Genomic DNA, 20764 nt, shown 5'->3' on the forward strand with positions numbered 1-20764 from the left:
TAATTTTTAAATAAAAAAAAAATAAATTTTCAAATTCTAGGGAATTTCGTATTAATTGGTAATTCAAGGTAACGGATGCAACTACATCTGCAACAGATGTTAAAAAGTAGAGTTTGAACATTAATATTGGAAGTTTTTTGGTGTAATACACTGAAATATTGATAAAAACTTCATTAAAGTACAGTGTACTTTTATAAAGTCATAAATGACTCCTACTGACTGACGTTTATAGACGTATTATACACGCAAATTCTAAAAATATTTATAATTATTTTCTTGTAATGAAACGTTATCGGTTTTTTAATATATCTGATCCAAAAGTTGGTACCTATCCGTTGTGAAATTCCTGATCGTCCCAATAATGAAAATGCTAATTTCTGACGTGAAATCGGGCAATCTTTCTGATCCGTCCCAAATTGACCACAAAATTTATAATATCTTCATCATCAGACTCGCTTGATGATAAATAATAATTATTCATTTCCATTATAGGTATGTATTTTTGAATAACACCTCTCTTTTACCAAAACAATTCTACACGTGGATTAAATGGTGATTAAATACTGTCACAGCTGACAGAAAACGGCAGGATTCTACGCCTGTCCGCTACGACTGGCTACGACTTTTTCAAATATGGCTGTGGAAAGCACTACCAACATTAAGAAAAAGTTGGTCAGAAACTTTAACCCGTAACTAAGCACTGAAAAGGCATACAAGGTTAAAAATAAAATTTAACCGCGGTTGGTAAACCTAAAAGTTAACCGTGCACTGAAATACTGGCCCTAAGAGTAATAACATAGCATTGAAAATGTTAAATTATTTACATTATTTTGAAATATTTTTGAATTATTTGCTACAAAAATATCTTACCTAACTTTTGCGGGAAGAAATTTCCCGCGTTCGCACTAAAACAAAGTGCTCACGCGGGAAATTTTTAACGCAAGCAGACGATTAGCTAACCAGTCAATATTAGGTACTATGGCGATCAAAAAGTTTTAGCCGTCAGTTTCTGTCATTTCAAAAAAAAAAAAAATTGTTAACTATACTTTATTGTTATTATGATTACTGTCTTAATTATGATTGGTATTTTTTGGGTGGTAAATTTCAAAACTCGAAATTATTTTTTCATTTTCTACTACACAGACATTTACCTCAGGTTATCTATGTGCGACTGCTCTAATTTTGTTCATTCATCTCGGGTTTTTGGAATATCTGAGCTTTAAATAGTTTATATTCATTATCAGAATAACAATATGCATGTCAAAATGACAAAAATCGAAAGTGGGGTTACGGTTCCTAAAGGTTTATTTACACTTTACATGAATGTCAAGATAGTGATGGCTAAAATTTTTTGGCCGCCATAGTACAACTTGATTATGATTAAGGGCCCGATTTCAAGTTGACTTGCGACGGTCGCACTTGTTGTCATGGTAACGGCGCAAGAGAGAAAGATGACGCATATTGGTAATTAATGTGTAGGACAAAGATAGCTACACATTTTCGCTACACCACTTATTGGCGACCATGACTTGAAATCTGGTCGTAAGTTCCGTCGGCTGTCAAAAATCCACATATAACCTCAAAACTGTTGTATAGTAAGTGTCTTATCAGACAAATTAATGTGAATTAATGTTAGAGTAGAGTGGCCAAATATGGAATACCATTTTTATTTTTACTAATAAAAGTTGAAAGTTTAGGAACTATGTACTATGGCGGACAAAAAATTTCGTCCACAACTGTCATTCCACTCACGTATGCTCTAAAGCAGCCTTTGGGAACGAATAACCTCACTGCACATGTTGACATATTGTGTCAATGTTCTTATGGGCCACATACATTTCAAACTTTAATTTGCAAACGTCAATCATAATGACAATAAAGGTCAAACTACACCCAATTTTTGTGAAATGACAGGAAAAGGGTGGACGAAATTTTTAGGCTGCAATCGTACGCTACTTCATGTGGCAACTGTGTGGGTAGGATAGAGTTGACATTTCTTTGACAGTTCATAGTCGCGCAATCTTCCGAAATAAGGTCTTCAAAATATCTACAAATCTACAATATCCGTGCTATTTGTCACCTACGATTCAATTTATACACAAAAAGAACTTGACTTCATTGTAACTTAGTCAAAATATGTTTTGCAGTCTAATACACACATCTTCAATACATTTTAAAGTCGCGTAATTATGACCGCGGGAAATTCGGCAACATGTTATGCATATTTTGATAGATCCGCAGGCACTTTAGGTGTGTCCAATGTTAAAAAATGAAATCATAGCCTCCCCTTATGCCAAAACAACGTGAATGGTGTATACACTGTGCCCATTTTATCGGTTTCCGCCTTAAAACTACAAAATAGGCAACATAATTTATTTTTCGGAGATTGCTATGTTTAAAAAAAATGTTTTTGAAAATTTTCAAAAGGTTGCATTGAATATTCCCGTCATGGATGACATCAGTCATCAAATATTTCAAAAATTTGGAAATAGAGGAACTCTAGTTTAAACTATTAGGTTATGCGTTATGTCACTTTGTGGCATATTAAATGTTTCACTTTGGCTAACTAAAGTCTATCTCAATTCTAAATTTCCACTAACACTGCATTCTACGTTAGAAATACAACCGGCAACACTGTTTGGTGAAAAATGCGTTAGATTGTATTTGTTAGGTTATCTGTCAATTTACGTTTTTACAACTCAAAGAATAAAGGAAAAGGACGAAAACCTTTTTTAAAATGCAGCAAGTAGGTAGGTAGAAAATCAAATTCTAAAAGCAAAATAAACTTAGGAACTAATTTTAATGTTTTCGAATCATGTTTATAAAATAATTATATTGTTAACTTTGGTTATACGAATCCCCAGTTTAGAAATATTTTTATTTTGCTAACATAATTCAACAGGTGGTGGAAATTTAGAATTGAGACAATTGAGACAATTTTAAAAAATAAATCATTTCCACCAAGATATCTGTGCAATGTATTATGTGTTGCCTATTGCTAAACCGTAAGGCGGGAAGAGATAAAATGGGCACCCTGTAACATTTTCCACCCTCTTAAGCAAAAAAAAAAAAAAAATTCAGTTTTTTCGAATTCGAAATCCCCTCACCTTCTCACTCACTCTTTTGTTTGAGTGTATCACAAAGTAATTTTTGAGAAATGTTCCTAACATAAGGAAAAAGTCACAATCATTTACCTATAAAATCTTCGCCAAAATTGTAAAATCACCACCTGTTGAATTAAGTTGGCAATAAAAAAAACCTTAATGGTTATGTTGACGTTCTTAGAATGGCTATAGCTATAAATCTAAAAACTGTCAGAAAGTTTTCAAGTGCTGATTATTTCAAACGCCACACAAACGAAGAAATAATTTGAATAACAACTCAAAACGTGCTGTTTTTAACTGTTTTTGGTTATACAGGGTATTTCACGAGTGATAATGACGGATATAGAAGTGCAACCCACAATACATTAAAAAAAAAATTCTGTAGCCAGCTTTTTTTCGGAAATGAAGTGTAGGTTGCATTTTTATTTATTTCCGTCGGGCTCGTGAAATATCCTGTATTGTCGACTAATTTATTATAAATTTTCGTACAAATCGTTTATCTTTCAATCGCACAATCACAAAAAACAGCACAAGGCCTAACTTAACGTTTTATTTTCTCCATATCGCAGCAAGCGTTCAAATGAAATCCTGGGCTGGGAAGGAGTTGGAAACCGTCAATTGTTTTGCTTTTTAATTAGAATATGTTGACAGCTAACTTAAACTTTTTAAATAAAAAATCTTTTTTGTTTTTTTTTTCTTTGCAATGTTATACAGTAAAAATAAATACCTAACGATTCCTATTCTCGAAGAAAATATCTAAGAGCACCCTTTGCCAAAAGCAAACATGTTCAATTATGTGCCGATTAAACATAAACAAATATCATTCATGTCAAACGGCGGGAAATTCAAACATTACAGTTGGATTAAAAAAAACGGGACACGTCAAAAAAAATTAACAATTTTTTTTTTGGTTTCTTGATAGTGTGAAACCTTACGAGAAATAGGTTAGAATTATGGCAAAACTCAATCAGATTTTTAAAAATTATTTGATAAGTATTGCCAAAAAGACAATTAATTGACAAATGGACAAAACCAAATTTACATTAGGAAAAGACTCATGTCCCATTTTTTTTTAATCCAACTGTACGAATGGGTACGAAATTTCCGGAAATTTTCTCCTCAGACTACTCGTATTTGTTTATTAAGACAATTTTCACTCGTTCGCTTCGTTCACTCGTATCTGAGATCGAAAATTTCCGGCAATTTCGTACCAACGAGTTTGTATTCGACATGACAATTCACCGAGCGAAGATTGAAAAATTGTATGAAGGAAATACTTGAATAGTAATTTGTAATTAAAAAAGGTTATAGCAATTCGTCAATAAATAGTGAAAATTTCCGCGGCAATTTTTTTAATACAAGCGTGATTGGTCTGTACTGAGCAATTTCGTAAATCTGATTGGTCGAGAGAATGCGAGTATATGTGGGCCTGTCTATGAGGAATAGATTGCTCTTGGTTGTACAACAAAATGGAGCAATGATCAAATATTGACTTCTTCAGTTTTATTTTGTAGAGTTTTTTTTGTTTTAAACTTTTAACTTTAAGTTTAATAAAATGTTATACCTAATTCTGGATTTAGATAACACATTGGTAGTTGAAATTCAAAAAGGTATATTATTATACTCATGTCACATCGTGAGGAAGTTCCTTAACATTGACACAGAACATAATACACAACAAAGTATAGTAATATCCGTAATAGTGTATGTACTCCGGCAAAATTGCCGTGCCGCCGGGTGGAGGTGGGATACGAAAATTTGTTAGTATTGTGGATTGATCTGTACTTTGAATTTTTTGATATTTACGTACCAAAATGAAACCTGTTGGGTCGTTCTGTCTTCACGTAAATAGGACTAAATTTGGTTTCATCTATGATGAAGACATTCCTGATTTTGTGTTGATGCTAAACCTCGAAGAACTAGATAGGTGTACCTATCTACACCACTCGATAGCCTAAGGGCTGCAGCGACTGTCGCAATTTCGACGGCAAAGAATGTACAGTAACGATTACGATTCATCCACGTTATCCATTCGTGAGCCGAAATAGACACACCAAAATTTTTATGTTAATCCATGATTGACTAATCTGTCACTGGTGACTTGACAAGAAAGACAAAAATAAAAAATTAGGTTAGTTGACCATAAAGCCAGTTTTACATTTATATGTCAAAGGAATAACAAGTCGTTCAAAATTTTTTGTCCGCCATTGTACACACAAATTCAGAGTATAAGCAAATTCTAGTTAAAAAAATGTCAAACAAGAATTTTAGGTTATTGTAAAAGAAAATTTATATTTCATCTTTGGAATCCGAATCACATTACATATTTTCTTTGTTTTGTCGAAAATGATAGATCATAATTTCAATTTGTCAATTTGCCGCGTCAAGTTAAATCGCCAAATTAGGAATCTCAAAATTACTAAACTGAAACAGCAAGTGATGCCAACATACTGTCATATTGACAGCACGGATGTCATTGAAAACCATTATATATGTCATAAATGTCAGAAAACAAGAGCCATATTGATTTTACATTTTAAGGCCCGGTTTATTCACCTTCAAGTAACTTTATTTGAACGGTAATTACCATGGATCCACCAATAGCAGATTCTAAATCACAGCAACTACTGGCCACATAAATTTACTTGAAGGTGAATAAACCGGGCCTAAATGTAATATGTAATAAATTAAGTGTTGCCAACACAAAAAAAGTCCCTAATACCATTTATTAAAATAAGTGCTTTAACTTACTTACTTAGTAAGAATATAGCCAAGGGAGTCCGTTTCGGCTAAGGGACGCGAGGGTCGCGGGTTCGATTCCGACCCAGGGCGAAATTTAAAAAAAAGGCTATATTCTGTCTCGTGATTCGGAAGTCACGTTAAGCCATTGGTCCCAGTCTATTGAGTTGGTCATCATGCCCCTCATCGATTTGTAAACCAGTCCTAGACTGTGTAACAATATTTTTTTTTTATTATGTCTGTAGTCCTTCATCACATTGTTACCAATGTACTCGTACTATTTCTTTATCCCACGTTCTACTGTTGGTAAATAATTGAAAATCTGCTATTTTGGAGTCACTTTAATTTAAATCTGATTGTTTTATCAATGCTTGTAAGAGATTTGATTTATGTCTACATGTTCAAATCAAGACACAAGCATAATGGGTTGTTTACATATTTTGTAATTTTAATGAAGTAGAGCGTTTGATAAGTAAATGAATGTTGAACTTTTGAATTAAATTTTGTGTATTTTTATTGTTTTCACTTCAGTATTGATATTTTGTTTTAGAAATCTTGCTATTGGAATAGGAATTCAGAATTTTCCAGAAGGATTAGCTGTAAGTTTACCACTTCAGGCAGCTGGATTTTCAACTTGGAGAAGTTTTTGGTAAGATTTAGTTTCAAATTTATTTCAACGTTTTTTGATTGTACATACTCGTATCTAGATAATGCCGATTTTTCTTTAATTAATTTGTATAAAACTATTACTAGTGACAACTTCAGAAAGACATTTGATATTATATATCTTTACGTACGTCTATTTTCTTTGTTCGAATCTGTACTGATGTTGAAGCTAGTTCCAGTCGGTGTTGACGATGATGGTTGGGAGGAGCAATTGGTCACATCACAAATAACCAATAACCTGCGCGACAATGAAAAAAAGTTCTACAGATACATACATCGACAAATATTTTTTGTTTAACATTTAGTAGATCGTCCACGCATGCTTAATGCAGAGCTTAACATCTTTTGAGCATATTTCTTATTAAATTGTTAATAAAATTTCGTGGGCATCCATTCCCTTTCTTCAAGTAATGCAATTTCCAGTTCGTCTAAACTAAAGTGTTAGGATAGGTAATTCATTGAGGTAATTCAAACGATTTAATAACTAACGTTATAACTGATGCCTTACATCATCTGTCAGATTGCAGTCTGGTGCCCCGGTATTTGCCTATCTGGGAGATGCACTTTTTTGCACATACCTACCTATCAAGATGTAATGGCGTGGGAAACCCCCCAAAAAACTCATACCAAGTCAGGCGTTCCTAAGACTAGAACTCGGCACCTCTCGACTGCAAAGCGGCGCACGCTAAGCACTTGGTCACAGCACTCGGTCCACATCTTTCGCTGTACCTGTGGATATTTATTGTTTCCCATCACAAGTAAATAAATTCTGTGCGATCGTCTACAATGACCCGACCCCAGATGCTTGTAGCTCAACCCCCAAGACCTACACACTAAAACACGTTAACCAGAATGATATACAGCTTGCCCATTGTAGCTTGAGCTGTGAGGGATGCGCAAAGTTGAATAAAGAGGTCCTGGAAGCAGCAAAGAAATGCGACAAAATTAATCTTAGACCACAGCGCATCCGGCTCTCACAGCTCAAGCTACAATGCGGAAGCTGTAGTTAAATATTGACTGCAATCAAGATTTCCATTCCTTCATACCCGAATCTAGGTGTTCTTGCACCCAAATTTTGTCTCCTGACGTCTGCTGACGTAAGTGCCATAACAGAATCTTGAAAGTTGAAAAATCTCGACTTCGTCTCGATTTTTCAAACTTTATCTCGATTCTGTTATAATGCACTTAATAACCTTATATCCCAATATACTATTATGGAAGTATTGAGATACGAGTACTTACTACTACTACTAAAAGAAATACGATATGAAAATCAAAATCCATATGCGATGTGTTTTGAAATCAACCTAAATACTATATTTCCCAAAATTTACCATTGATTTGAACCGCTTCTACCATTTATAAGAACTGGAGTTGATTATGCCAGACCAGTTCTAATCAGTTCACGAACGTTCACAAAAAAGATCTGAAACCTACTTCGTTTATATTTGCTTTGTAACTACACCAGTAATTAGTAAGCGAAGTCTTTTTAGCCCGGTTAAAGTGACCAATACCGCATAGAGTCAATATCCTGAAAGGTTTTGACACGATGAAAACATTTTTATTAGCAAATCAACATTTGCAAAAATTATGATAATCGAATCATTAGACCGGTGGTAACCTACGGTGCCGAAACAAAAACAAAAACATCAGTGTCAAAGAGGTTACTACGAACTAACGAAATGAAAATACTCCGGACAATATGAGGACACCGCCTACAAGATAGGAGAAGAAGCACTGAAATCAGAGAGGAATGTAAAGTCCACGACATAGTACGTTAGATAAGAAGTCGCAAAAGAGAGTGAAACCAGCATGTAACGAGAATGTCAGAAAATCCACTAGCCAAGTTAACCAAAAATTGCAAATCCCATGGTAGAAGACTTACCGGAAGACCACTGAAAAGATGGAGGGGCAGCCGCAATCCTTCTCACAAAAACAACAATAAATCCAGAATTGAAGAGGCAATTTTCCTACAGAAAGAGAAAGAAGAAGAATGTTTAAGAACAATCCGTCGATACATAAATTTTTTTTTGTGAAATTTCATTCCATCTAAAAACGGTCACATAACCCAGTCGAGAGTGTAGATTACATTTTTCTATTTTGCGCCTTTATTAACGCAGTCATTATAATAACACTCAAACGGGTTTCGAAAAGAAGCTCTTTTCGATACCGGTTTCAGGAACATTTACTTAAATTTTTAATGTTGGCAGTGACTAGTTGCATGTGATCACTGCACTTCACGACACTTTAAATTTAAAACTTGCAATTGTTCGTCTAGTTACCAGTGTTAACAACCCTTTCTATTTGTCAAATATAATTGTTCTAGTATTATGTTTTGAACTTTTTTTTTAATCTAAAATTTAAAATAGAGACAAAATAGAAAAAATATTGTATTACACTCGTTTTATAAGCCATTTGTCGCACTTGTTTGCTTTATAGCACTCCTCGCTGCGCTCCTCGTGCTCTAAAAACCGCGTGCGACAAAATGGTGTCTTATAAAACTTGTATAATAAATTAGTGTTAAAGATTTAAAAAAATTGGGTCCAGGTTTATTCCAAATCAAAGCTTGCTTAAATTGTCATTCAAATTTCATCCGATCTCAACGATTACATCCGCTGGATACCTAAACATTTCATAATCGGTAAACAACTAACAACACCAAGCGAACGAGACATCACCAAATTTGCAATCAGAGTTTAAGATAATCAAAGGAGTTTTGCCTCAATTTCAACAGCGAACAACAAACATAAGATTTATAAAAAAGACAAAGTGGCGTCGATTTCCGGTATTTCCGAAAGTGTCGCCATTTTGAAAATATTTTATTTGAACTTGGAACAGTCGACTGTGGTCGCCTACCAATTTTCGTATTAATACGGGAAATCAGAAAGTTTCTAACGAACGGGCTACGTGAATCACCCTGTATACTTAGCTGATTAGCTAATAAAGACATTATTATTATTATTATTTAGTGTAACAAATAGGTCCACATCTTCTACAAAAGAGAATATTGATTTTTTTAACATTTTTACCTGATATTTTAATGACAACCTAACAACGTGAAATTAGCTTGACGTTTCGTTTTGACAAGTTGTGACATTTACCAAAATCCGGTCACAAAAAAAAATGTTTAATTAACAATAACAAATAATTTTAAATATGTAGTTACGTTACAACACTTTAATCAAATTAGATATTCAAAATGGTTATCGTTTATTATTTAAACAATAGTACAGGATCATTCATTATAAATGATTGTCCCATCCAAATTTTGGATGTGCCGCCAGTCTAGCAACGTTAGACAAACTAATAGACAGATTTCCACTACCGTCAGCGCCACCTATCGGCCATACTAGTCTCACTCATGTTATGAGGCTTGCGGGTTTTAGCAAGTGCAATTCTGATTCGTGGATAACCTTGGGTGACTGACTACAACCGCTAAAACTACGTCTAAAATTACTGTACATAATTCTTCGAATGGAGACCTAACAAAGTATTGGGGTTTGTCATGCTGCCCCATTTGAAGTCTTTTAGGTTTATTATAAATGTTTCTAACATCGTAGGTGGCTGTGTCCTTTATTTAGGTATACCGCTAGGCCAACTAGATGTTGAAAACATTTTAATAACCCTGTATTAAACTGGAAGAGTATGCCGCCTTTTACTATCTAAAAGAAAAAAAAGTTTAAATCTTGTGCGTTCTTTTATCAACAGATAAAACGTACACTTTGGTCATAGTTCGTTTTGTAACTCCACTTGCTATTTTCACCTTAATTACTTGTCGTTTTCTCAAGAGGATCACTAATGGCCGTTTGCACCGACGTTCCTTAATTTTAAACCAAGCTTAAATAGTTATTTAAGATATAAGTGTAAAAAGTTATCCTTTATTGCACGAACGGGTTTAAAATACGACCGAGGTACGAGGGAGTATTTTAAAAGATGTGAGTGCAACAAAGGAACTTTGTACACGTATGTCTTACAACATTTTATCTACGATCGTGAGATCATCACACCGGGTTCAACATAAATTGGTCTAAAATAATTCATTGGTTCAATATTTCATGAATAACCAAAGTCGTTTGAGAACCACGTCGTTTAGCAACCTAAACAATGTTTCCAACAAATTCGATTGTTGTATTCTGACAGTTCTGTGCCATAAAAGCGAGAAAACTTGCTCTAAAACTTTTAGAGAACGATTCTGTCAGTTTCTCTAAACGTCAACTTTGACAACGATTTTTAGTGCAAAAAGTGCCTACTTTTTACGCGATCGTAGATAAAACAATTGTTGCTACGATTTTAATAATTGTAAATGTAAAGGTGTCATTTTGATCTCATATTTGCATGCTACGTTAATTTTTGAGTATAGAACGTCCTTCTGTTAACACTAATCTGTCATCATTTTTGCAAATAAGCAATTTTTATTCAAAAATAGCATTGCAATAAATAGTAGATAACAATAAGGCCACTTTTACTAACATTGTGTATGCCTATTCCTAGCCGTTTTGGCGTAATTTCTATTTTTGAATAAAATATCTTTTTTTTATCAAGCAATTGTTTTATTTGAATTTTTATTCAAAATTCGCATGCCATAAACACTATATACACGTAGTTCGTGTTATAAACTGATACAACTGCATATAGTTTGGAAACAAACTATACCTGAGTTTGAAATGGTCGAAAAAGTGGATTTTCGATCACGTTTTTTGAGCAAACGGTATAGTCCTACAGAAACTTTAGTGGAATTCGACTTTGGTTGTAAATTTACCAACAACAACCGAAGAATAAGATTTTATTATCAAGTAATAACCTTTGTCATAAATACAACTACCACTACCTGTAACATCCCTGCTTGAAGCGAACATTGCGAACCCCAAACTGACAACCCTCATTAGCATTTATTAGTAGGATTATTGCTGCAGCATAAAATTCTATTTTTCAAGTGACAAACATAAATTTACGACCAAAGTCGGGTTCCACTAGAGTTTCTGTAGGACTATACGAGATGAACGTTTCCTCTCTTTTATATATAAATTAAGAAGATTTCTATTAGTGAATTATGAACAGAAAAATATAATTTTGTTTTGACGAATTGGTTAAAAAACCACAATTAGAATACTCTGCTTAGAAACTGTGTAGGCAAAATAAAAAGAGATATCGAAAATATCTCACGTCATTCACTAGATATTGTTGTGGATGTGACGCAGACATCGCGCATGCTTTAAAGGCTACCTCATAAACTTGTGTTATAATATAGGTACTATTCTGCCCCGTTTACGCATTGAGTACTTTATTCATTTGTTTTCATTGCTCTAACAAGACAAACTTGGCTTTTTCTAATTGATACAAATTTCAGTTTTTTCAAACTTCATAAAACTAAACGTCCAATGTAGTCGGAGAGCTGACGACGAATTTAGGGAAGGTATTTTAGGCAATCAAAAATATAAAAAATTGTACTACATAAACTAGGCAAAAATGAATAGAGAATTTTTCCTTTTTTGAATTTTTTATAAATACCGTTTAAAATTTGTAATGAAATGTGTTACTAGTATATTGTATATCAAGAGTGGTATACACGATATTTTTCCGACGACCACAAAAAAAAAAAACGCTAATATTCGGCATCCCTTCAAACTTCAAATATTATTCGACAGAGCTGCGGACAAAATAATTATGCCGTTGCGCGGAGATAGACATCGTTAATCATCGGCCCGTGTACAATATAAAAACACACAGCTGTCGGCCAATCAGATTTCTCAAATTTTTCATTGTACACGGTTAGGCTGTTCGTTCGTGTTCGTGTTGAAATCGTTTGCAATTTTAAATTTTCACTAAGGAAAAACCGTGTGAAATGTGCCATATTTCACAGTGGTCGTCTGAAATAGTATATTGTATATCAAGAGTATACACGATATTTTTCCGACGACCACAAAAAAAACGCTAATATTCGGTATTCCTTTAAACTTCAAATATTATTCGACAGAGCTGCGGGCAAAACATACATTGGTGGCCATGGTTACTACAACTGTGTGCAATCATTTCATTGCGCACAGGCTAGAAGGTATCTGATTGGCTAACCAGTTTCATTGCACACGGGTTCGCTATTTGCATGCAATAGCCAACTTTCAATAATAGTTATTTGTGCGAATTTACGCATTTTTCATAGTGGTCGTCGGAAAAAATATATTAATCTACACATTAAATGTAATGTTTCAAGTACTTGTAACATTTTAAATTTATCTTGTGTTTAAGAATACGTAGGAGGATTGGGGCAATTATTTTGCTTTCCCAGAAAAATTGTGGAATTCCCTATTCATTTTTGCCTAGTTTATTTGAATATCAGTGAATCTGGAATCGAGAGTCGCTAAGGGCGTTTGCGGTTATTTTAATACTGCGCAACACATAATATTTGCAAACAATCAATCCCAAAAAACATACTGTAGGCAACTTGAAATTATATTAATTTTTTAGTCTAACATTTATAGATTACAGAAATAAAAATGCCAGATTATTTGGACGGTTTTAAAGTACAGCCCGACTGCCTCAAAGTCATTTTTTTAGTGTACGCAAAAAATATACTTTAGGCAGTCATAAGTTTTTATGGCAGATTTATTAATTGATATTAAAAATATGTGCAACAAAGCCAGACGAATACGAGGGTTTTAAATAATTACCCGACGCGAATAAACATTTTTTAGTTATTTAAGATATAAGTGTAAAAAGTTATCCTTTATTGCACGAACGGGTTTAAAATACGACCGAGGTACGAGGGAGTATTTTAAAAGATGTGAGTGCAACAAAGGAACTTTTTACACGTATGTCTTACAACATTTTATCTACGATCGTGAGATCATCACACCGGTTTCAACATAAATTTGTATAAAATAATTCATTGGTTCAATATTTCATGAATAACCAAAGTCGTTTGAGAACCACGTCGTTTAGCAACCTAAACAATGTTTCCAACAAATTCGATTGTTGTATTCTGACAGTTCTGTGCCATAAAAGCGAAAAATCGTGCTCTAAAACTTTTAGAGAACGATTCCGTCAGTTTCTCTAAACGTCAACTTTGACAACGATTTTTAGTGCAAAAAGTGCCTACTTTTTACGCGATCGTAGATAATTTTTTTTAAATAAGTGCAACAAAAAAGTCTTATGCGTATACATAGGTCCGAGAGAGATAGTTTATCGACGTCTGCCAGCAGCAGCTAAAGCTACGGTTTCTTAGAGAAGTACGCGAGAAGTGCGATACTGATGGAAGCGTTTTCTTAGAAAAAGTTCAGCTGAACGCATTGTTGGCGTATGAGTTGGGTGGTGTACGTCGTAATCAGTTTCGACTTGATTTGGACGCAGTCATTGACTTGAGCGCACTGTGAGTTGTGCGTCGCGTACTTTTCTAAGAAACCGTAGCTTAAGGCGAAGGCCCCGGCTCGCTTTTTAAAATAGATTATTAAATAAATCTTTTCTTCAGCAACGCGTTTCCTTAATATAGAGCTTATATCAGCTTAGATATTCTATATAATTGTATTGTCAATTATACAGGGTGTCTCAGCTAAGAATTTCGAGCCTAATGTCTCGGTTATTTTCCAACGGATTTTTGTGAAATTTAAAATGCAAATATTCTAGACGGTGAAGAGTAAAATCCCATTAATGTAAAAACCCAAGTCTTAAAAACGTAATTTTTACATGCCTTTTTAAAATGTTGAATCACTTAAGATTTATATCAAAAAATTCATCGTCAATAAAAAATACTGTAAGGAGAAACTCGTCCTTGGAAGATATCTGATTTGCAAGAAAAAAGAAAAAAAACTATGTTAAACGTGGCTGCAGATGCAAAAACGTAGACGCGTATGAAACAAACGCTCACTATTGCCGAATTTTGGTCACCTCTCTTCGCATACTTCGCATAAACGCAGGTGACATATTTGACGTTTATCTTTCTAACCTTATAAATTCTTACAAAGTTAAAAACATTTGGACGTAATTTATTATACTGGATGCTTTAATTCTTCCATAAAGGACTAAAACAGGATCGGGATATTTTAGCAAGGTAATCAGTTCACGTACGCTTCCTGTGTCTTCAAATAAATTAACGACTCTCTGAACCTTACATTTTGTAAAGCCTACATTTGGATAGTGTTCCACGAGAAAACGAACTGTGTCATTGAAGTTCTTACGACACTCTCCACAGGCAAAAATTGTTTCCTTTTTCAACAATATTGTAGTCTATTTTTAAAGTATTTTCAATAAATTTACACAATTTGACTTTTCTAATAAAGCGCGCCCACTTTTGACAGATTTTAAGGGGTGTACAATGCTATGTTTTCTATGTTTGCGTTTGCAAGCCATTTCAGCGGCAAAACCTGAGACTACAGATGTTTTCAATACGTAACTGTCTGCAAGTGTATCTACGACAGTAACGTCCCAAACCAAAGGTTGACCTTTAATCCACGGTACTAAAGTCATCCCATCAGGGCGTTTTCCGTCATCACGAGATAGTCCGTTTGGTTCTAAAGTTGAATTAACATGAATAGAAATCAAAGACCGGTTGATAATAGAATTAATTTCAGTGTGTCTTGAAAATCTACCACTGCTTTTGGAACAACTTAGACCGTGAATGCCAATTTCGTCAACTTTCTCAGTGCATTTGCAAATATGAGGTGTACAAAGATTACAACCCAATCTTAAACCAATACAAACTTGGAAGGAAGTGTTATCTAAAAGAGTACCAATATTAGGAGAAGGTATTGCATGTAACCAAGATAGTGTGGAACAAAATTATTATCATCTAGTTAGCTTTGGAATTTTTTCACATGTAAATTTTCCTGCACCGCTCTACTCTTTTTCAAGTGACCTTGAAGTTCTGTCAAAAAATGTCGCCAATCAAATTGACAATTATTACAATTTAACAAACGATTAAATTGTATACCATGCAAAAAACACTTTCATTATTGAGGCGTATTTCCGATCTCATCCCTTCGCAATAAATCACATTTGGAATTTTGATGGCTATTTTGAGGTTGAGTACTCCCTGTAGAACGGCACATCGTATTTTTACAAGGATAACTAGATGAAGATCGTTTTGTTCCACAGACAGTGTTACTATGAATTTTGCATCGAAAAATGGGATTAATATAAAGATCCGAAAGTAAAACTTTGTTTAAAACGTAATTGAGATTTTTTTTTTGTGGAAGGTAGGGGCAAGATTTCGTGCATAATTTCGACTAGAAATTGTATCAAATTTGTAAATCGTTAATTTGGGTAATTTAAATTTCCTCGGTCTTGATGGTAAATTAATTCTAACAATGAACTAACTTCTAACAAGAGAATGAGAATCATTGGAATTGTTGCAATTACTTTCCAATTACTACAGTACTTTACAATTTACACAACACTTTCTTACATGCGGCATTAAAAAAAAATAACAAATATTTTTTATTTCTCAAAATTATGCGCCTACTGTAGTCTCCATGATTGAAAAATAAGGCATGTCCATTAAAGACATTTAAAAACGACGATGCGACCGACCATAATCCTACAGTTTTTAAGGTTATGTTACTTAATATAGGAAACCATCCGAGCCCCTTAATGGGCTGCCCTCTTAAAAGCACGGAAAAGGCCTGAAACTAGCTAATGCGCCTGGCCATATCTCTTGTCTCTTTCGATCTAGGAGGCCATGGTTTTGAGAATACAAAGTTCAGACTCCTTCCCTTTAATCTCCATAGTGACACCGCACGTTTTCAGAAATTTTGCTTTCCATAGTCGCCACTGAATCTTTTTTGTTGATCATCTTATTATTTACTTTACTTCATTGGTCCTGTATCAGTTATACCGGGTGTCCCAGAATTAACGCCCTTCCCGTGAAGGGCATATACCTAGTCTGTTTGAGGTCAAATCAGAATCTTCAAACAAAATTGTCCAGGCTATCATAGTTTAGAAACTATAGAGCAACAGAATTGGCCAATAAAGAGCCACTTTCGCAAAAGGTTCGTTTTTATCTCCAGAGTGAGCTTTGACAAAATTGTACTGTTACAAAGAAAGGCGGAATGAATTTTTTTGACAAATGTCAGCGTGACATTTTGAACAAGTATGTATTGTCAGATTTACGTCATTACCTAATTGCACTAATTGTACGAAATTAATTAAAAGCTTTAACAGAAGAATTTTGTAAATTAATAGACTCATCAGAGTCATCAATGAAACATTCAAAGTTAAGAGTAGATAGATAAATATGTAGATTTATTTTTCACAGTTATTTATGCATTATTTTTTAAATTCGATATTCGAAATGCCGCCCATTTGATTCAATGGAAGTAGTGGCTCCCGAAGTCCCGAATTAAATTTTGTTGGACATTTTCTAACATCTCTGGTGTGATAGTGAGAATGGCTTCATGAATTTTATCGTCTAACTCTTCCAGAGTGTTTATGGATTTCTGGTAAACATAATCTTTGAAATGATTCCATAAACCGGCAAGTTCTTAAGAAAAACGCATAGTCTTGACCATTTAACCGAGCAGGAAGTTTAAACGGGGCCACTTGAATAAAAATGTTCCTATCATTCTAGAATTTATAATTTTTATTGAGTATTTGAATTTACCAAAGTATTTCCAACGATTCCAGGCCATAAATTAATACAAAATCTTTCCTGATTTGCACGTTCCCTAAGAAGATTTAAATTTTCGTGTGCCCAAAAATGCTAGTTTAATTCACTCCTTCACTTCACGGGAAAAAGAGCATTCATCGGTAAACAAAATTTGTTTAGAAAAATTGTTGTTCGAAATGTTTTTATGTTGAACTCGGGTATAATGTTGATGATCGCCTTTGATAATTCGATGGGTTGTGGATTTTGAAGAACCACACAGTTCACCTTCAGTTGCTCCAGTACCTATTGCTTCTTCCATTGCATGGACCTGGTGCCCCAGCAAGCCCTTTTAATGTAAGATTCAAAGAACCTGTATGTCTTGCTCTACTTATCAATCTTAAAATGACGTGAGGATTGGTACGACGCCGATTTGGAAATCTAGCAGCGTATTCTTCAGCTGCAACTGTAGCATTCTGATTAGTGATTACACTCACCGTATAGTAGAACCATATCAAGATATTCTTCATCAGAATAAGGCATGATTTTAGACTTGAATGACAAACGTCAGTGTTAAAAAAAAATCATTCCACATAGATTGTTACTATTTCACTTAAATAGCTATTTTTCTACAATCGATGTAGAAAGTAGGTCTTTGCGCTTGCATTTGACAACGCAAAGTTGACGTTTTCGGAGGACTGTCACTTTGTCGCTCACGCGCGAAAAATAGTAATTTACGTTATAAGTCCGGTAGGTTACTTGTAATAGTACTATCGCGGCCAAAATACTTTGGTCGTCAATGTGACATAAATGACATTCAATTGTAAAGCAAACTTTAGGATGTTTAACCTTATTTTTTACTACTGTCAAAATTATTTTAATCTATCAGTGTTATACGGGTGGGGTAAATCCCAGCTGCGGAGGCAGGGTTCAAAAGCAAAAGATCAACATGGTCGCGGTTTAGACAACCTTCAGAAGCAAGTAATACGATTCTACATTTATCAAAAACTGAAGGTGCCATATTTTTGACAAGAATAATTTGAAATTGTCATGTATATTGACATTAATACTTGATTTACATTTGAAGTGTCAAAAAGTGACGACCAAAGTATTTTGGCCGCGATAGTACGAGTTAGACATTATGGACGAGGCGACGTTAGGAGCCGAGTCAAGAATGTCTAAACGAGTACCTGTTACAAGTACTACCGGATGTATATCGTAATCTATTTTATTTCATACTGGAAGTCTCTTGTGCATCATAATTTTAATTCAAAAATTAAAAAATCACATTATTCTGTGAAAATAGCATCAGCTTTTTCCTGTGGCAACGGCCGTTGCTATTGTTTTTTTAGATTGAATATTTTTTGACTTTTTCACTTTTCAATGTCAGATTTGATGGATAAAAATAAAACAGTCCGGTAGGTGTTGCTTAGTGACACTTTCCGGCTCTGATACTGTTATAACTCACCTACCGGACTCAAATTGATGATGCAATCGAACATCTACCGGACAGTATGAAATAAATGTACAAAACGCTCGCTCCTCGAATTTTTTGTTAAAATCAGATGTCCAGTGATTATTGTAACTAGTGACAACGAATAAACACAAAGAATTGTTGTGTCAGTTTGTGTCGGTGTTCTTTGTGTTTTTACAAAAAAACATTGCTCAAAAGCCTGTAGAACGAAGGGAAACTGTTAAGGAAGCGTTTTCGTGTACACCTCCCGAAATTGTAAGTGCAGCAAAAGAACCAGAATGCACACTTCCAGAGCATGGATTACTTTTCAAAAGCCGTAATTATTGTACTTTTAATATCAATATTGTGAATAATTAGTTTCTGATTTTAAGAAGGTATTACATTGATTTGGTCCAAATAAAATAATATGTAGTAGTCATAGTTGCGATTGTAGGAAAAATCTTGTGTGTGTTGCGAGCGCAAATGTACATTGTCGATTTCAAGAAAATGCCGCGCGACAATGTATCACTTTGCGCTCTTAATACACAAATAGCTATTGTTAAAGCATACGGACATATATTTTTTCATTTTTAAATCAGATCTCTTATTGGTCAAATTTACTACTGTGTAGTTTCTAAACTATGATAGCCTGGCCAATTTTTTTGAAGATTCTGATTTAATTGTTAATAAACTACGATTCCTTCATGGGAAGGGCGTTAATTCTGGGACACCTGGTATATACGGTTCTACACGTTTTTCAAAGCAGCACCAGGAGGCATGTGCTTTCCAAACTGCAACACCAGCAGATTAAATGTGTATAATACTGGAAAAATAATTCGCTATTAACTCTGACAAAAAGTAATAGTTCTTTACATGTCGAGTCGTGAAAGTTATCTTTTACTGGACGAAGGAGCACGTTGAAAGTACGAGGCCGTAAGCCGAGTACTTTTAAGCCCCCGAGTCCAGTAGAATAACTTTCACGGTCTGGTATGAATAAACTTTTTCCTGAAACCGTATAAATTAATTGAAACTTATTCATGGTTTCGCAATTTTGAAAACTTCTTAATGAGATAGGTTAGAATTATGGTCAAAATTCAATGACATTTTTAGAAATTATTTAATAGATATTGTCAAATAGACAATTAATTGACAAATGGCCAAAACCAAATTTACATTGGGAAAATTTTCATTTCCCGTTTTTTTTGCAACCAACTGTACCACCATTTATGTTAATATTTCTTATTAATAAGTTAAGTTAATATGTATAGTCCATTCAAAAATCAAAAAACCACTACCTGTTGCTTTAGTTATTTTTTCATACTATGCTGGTAACTATAAATTATGACATTTATTTGATTCAAAATAAAATTCAGTTGCATTTAATTTCGTTCAAATTGTTTTATTATTGCTCAGCACGTTTCATTTATTTATTAATTCTTATTATTTTTACTTTAACGTGCCCAGAATAGAATTCGCACGAACCCCCGATAAATTTGAGTAATTTGACACTTAATATACCGTGTGAGCAACAAGTACTGATTGAGTTGGCAATAAATTCTGGTGATTTTTGGTGACTTTTATGTCATGTTTCAACGAGAAAACCATTTTATTAATAAAAGATTACAAAAACCAAGACGTTTAAATTTGAAATGTATACCAGCTGTCAATAATGTCAATAAAACAAACCGAAATAGGTACAATTCACAGTATTGAAAATTTTATGTAAAATTTTTTTTTGCCAACTGAAACAGTTATTGTTGCTCACCCTGTAGTATTTTACATTACAAGCCAGGTAAAATGGTTTTTACTGGCGAATGGAGGATATAACTGACGAGTCGAAGACGAGTCAGTTACCTCCTTGAGTTACCTCTTTTCGTGCATGAACTGGAATGAAGGCGACAAATGTACTCCTAAGTAAATTTTTCGACAAATCGGTCAATTCCATAAATTTTTCTCAATTCTTAAGGGTAATTTTGCCACCGGCGGTAAAAGATGAATCACCCTGTACAGCTTTCTCATTGTAGCTTGAGCTGTAAGAACCGGATGCGCAGTGGTCTTACAGCCCCTTCACTAATTTTGTCGCATTTCTTTGCCGCTTCCAGGACCTCTTTATCTGACCTTTTTATTCAACTTTGCGCATCCCTCACAGCTCAAGCTACAATGGGCAAGCTGTAACATATTTGAGTTGATACCTAAAGTGCATCTATCGATATTTAAAACGACCTTTTGATT

At 34.2% G+C, this 20764-nt stretch overlaps 1 protein-coding gene across 3 annotated transcripts in view; it reads left to right on the forward strand.

Moving 5' to 3' along the window:
- The window catches only part of Zip48C (Zinc/iron regulated transporter-related protein 48C), a 147447-nt gene that overhangs the window by 85879 nt on the left and 40804 nt on the right, over positions 1-20764 (forward strand). For all 3 annotated transcript variants that reach the window (XM_069037916.1, XM_069037907.1, XM_069037924.1), the window contains exon 5: positions 6394-6492. In XM_069037916.1, the coding sequence (XP_068894017.1) occupies positions 6394-6492 (99 nt within the window). The remainder of the gene's footprint in view (positions 1-6393; positions 6493-20764) is intronic.

The sequence above is a fragment of the Tenebrio molitor genome, chromosome 1 (genome assembly GCF_963966145.1).
Source record: "Tenebrio molitor chromosome 1, icTenMoli1.1, whole genome shotgun sequence".
Lineage (NCBI taxonomy): Eukaryota > Metazoa > Arthropoda > Insecta > Coleoptera > Tenebrionidae > Tenebrio > Tenebrio molitor.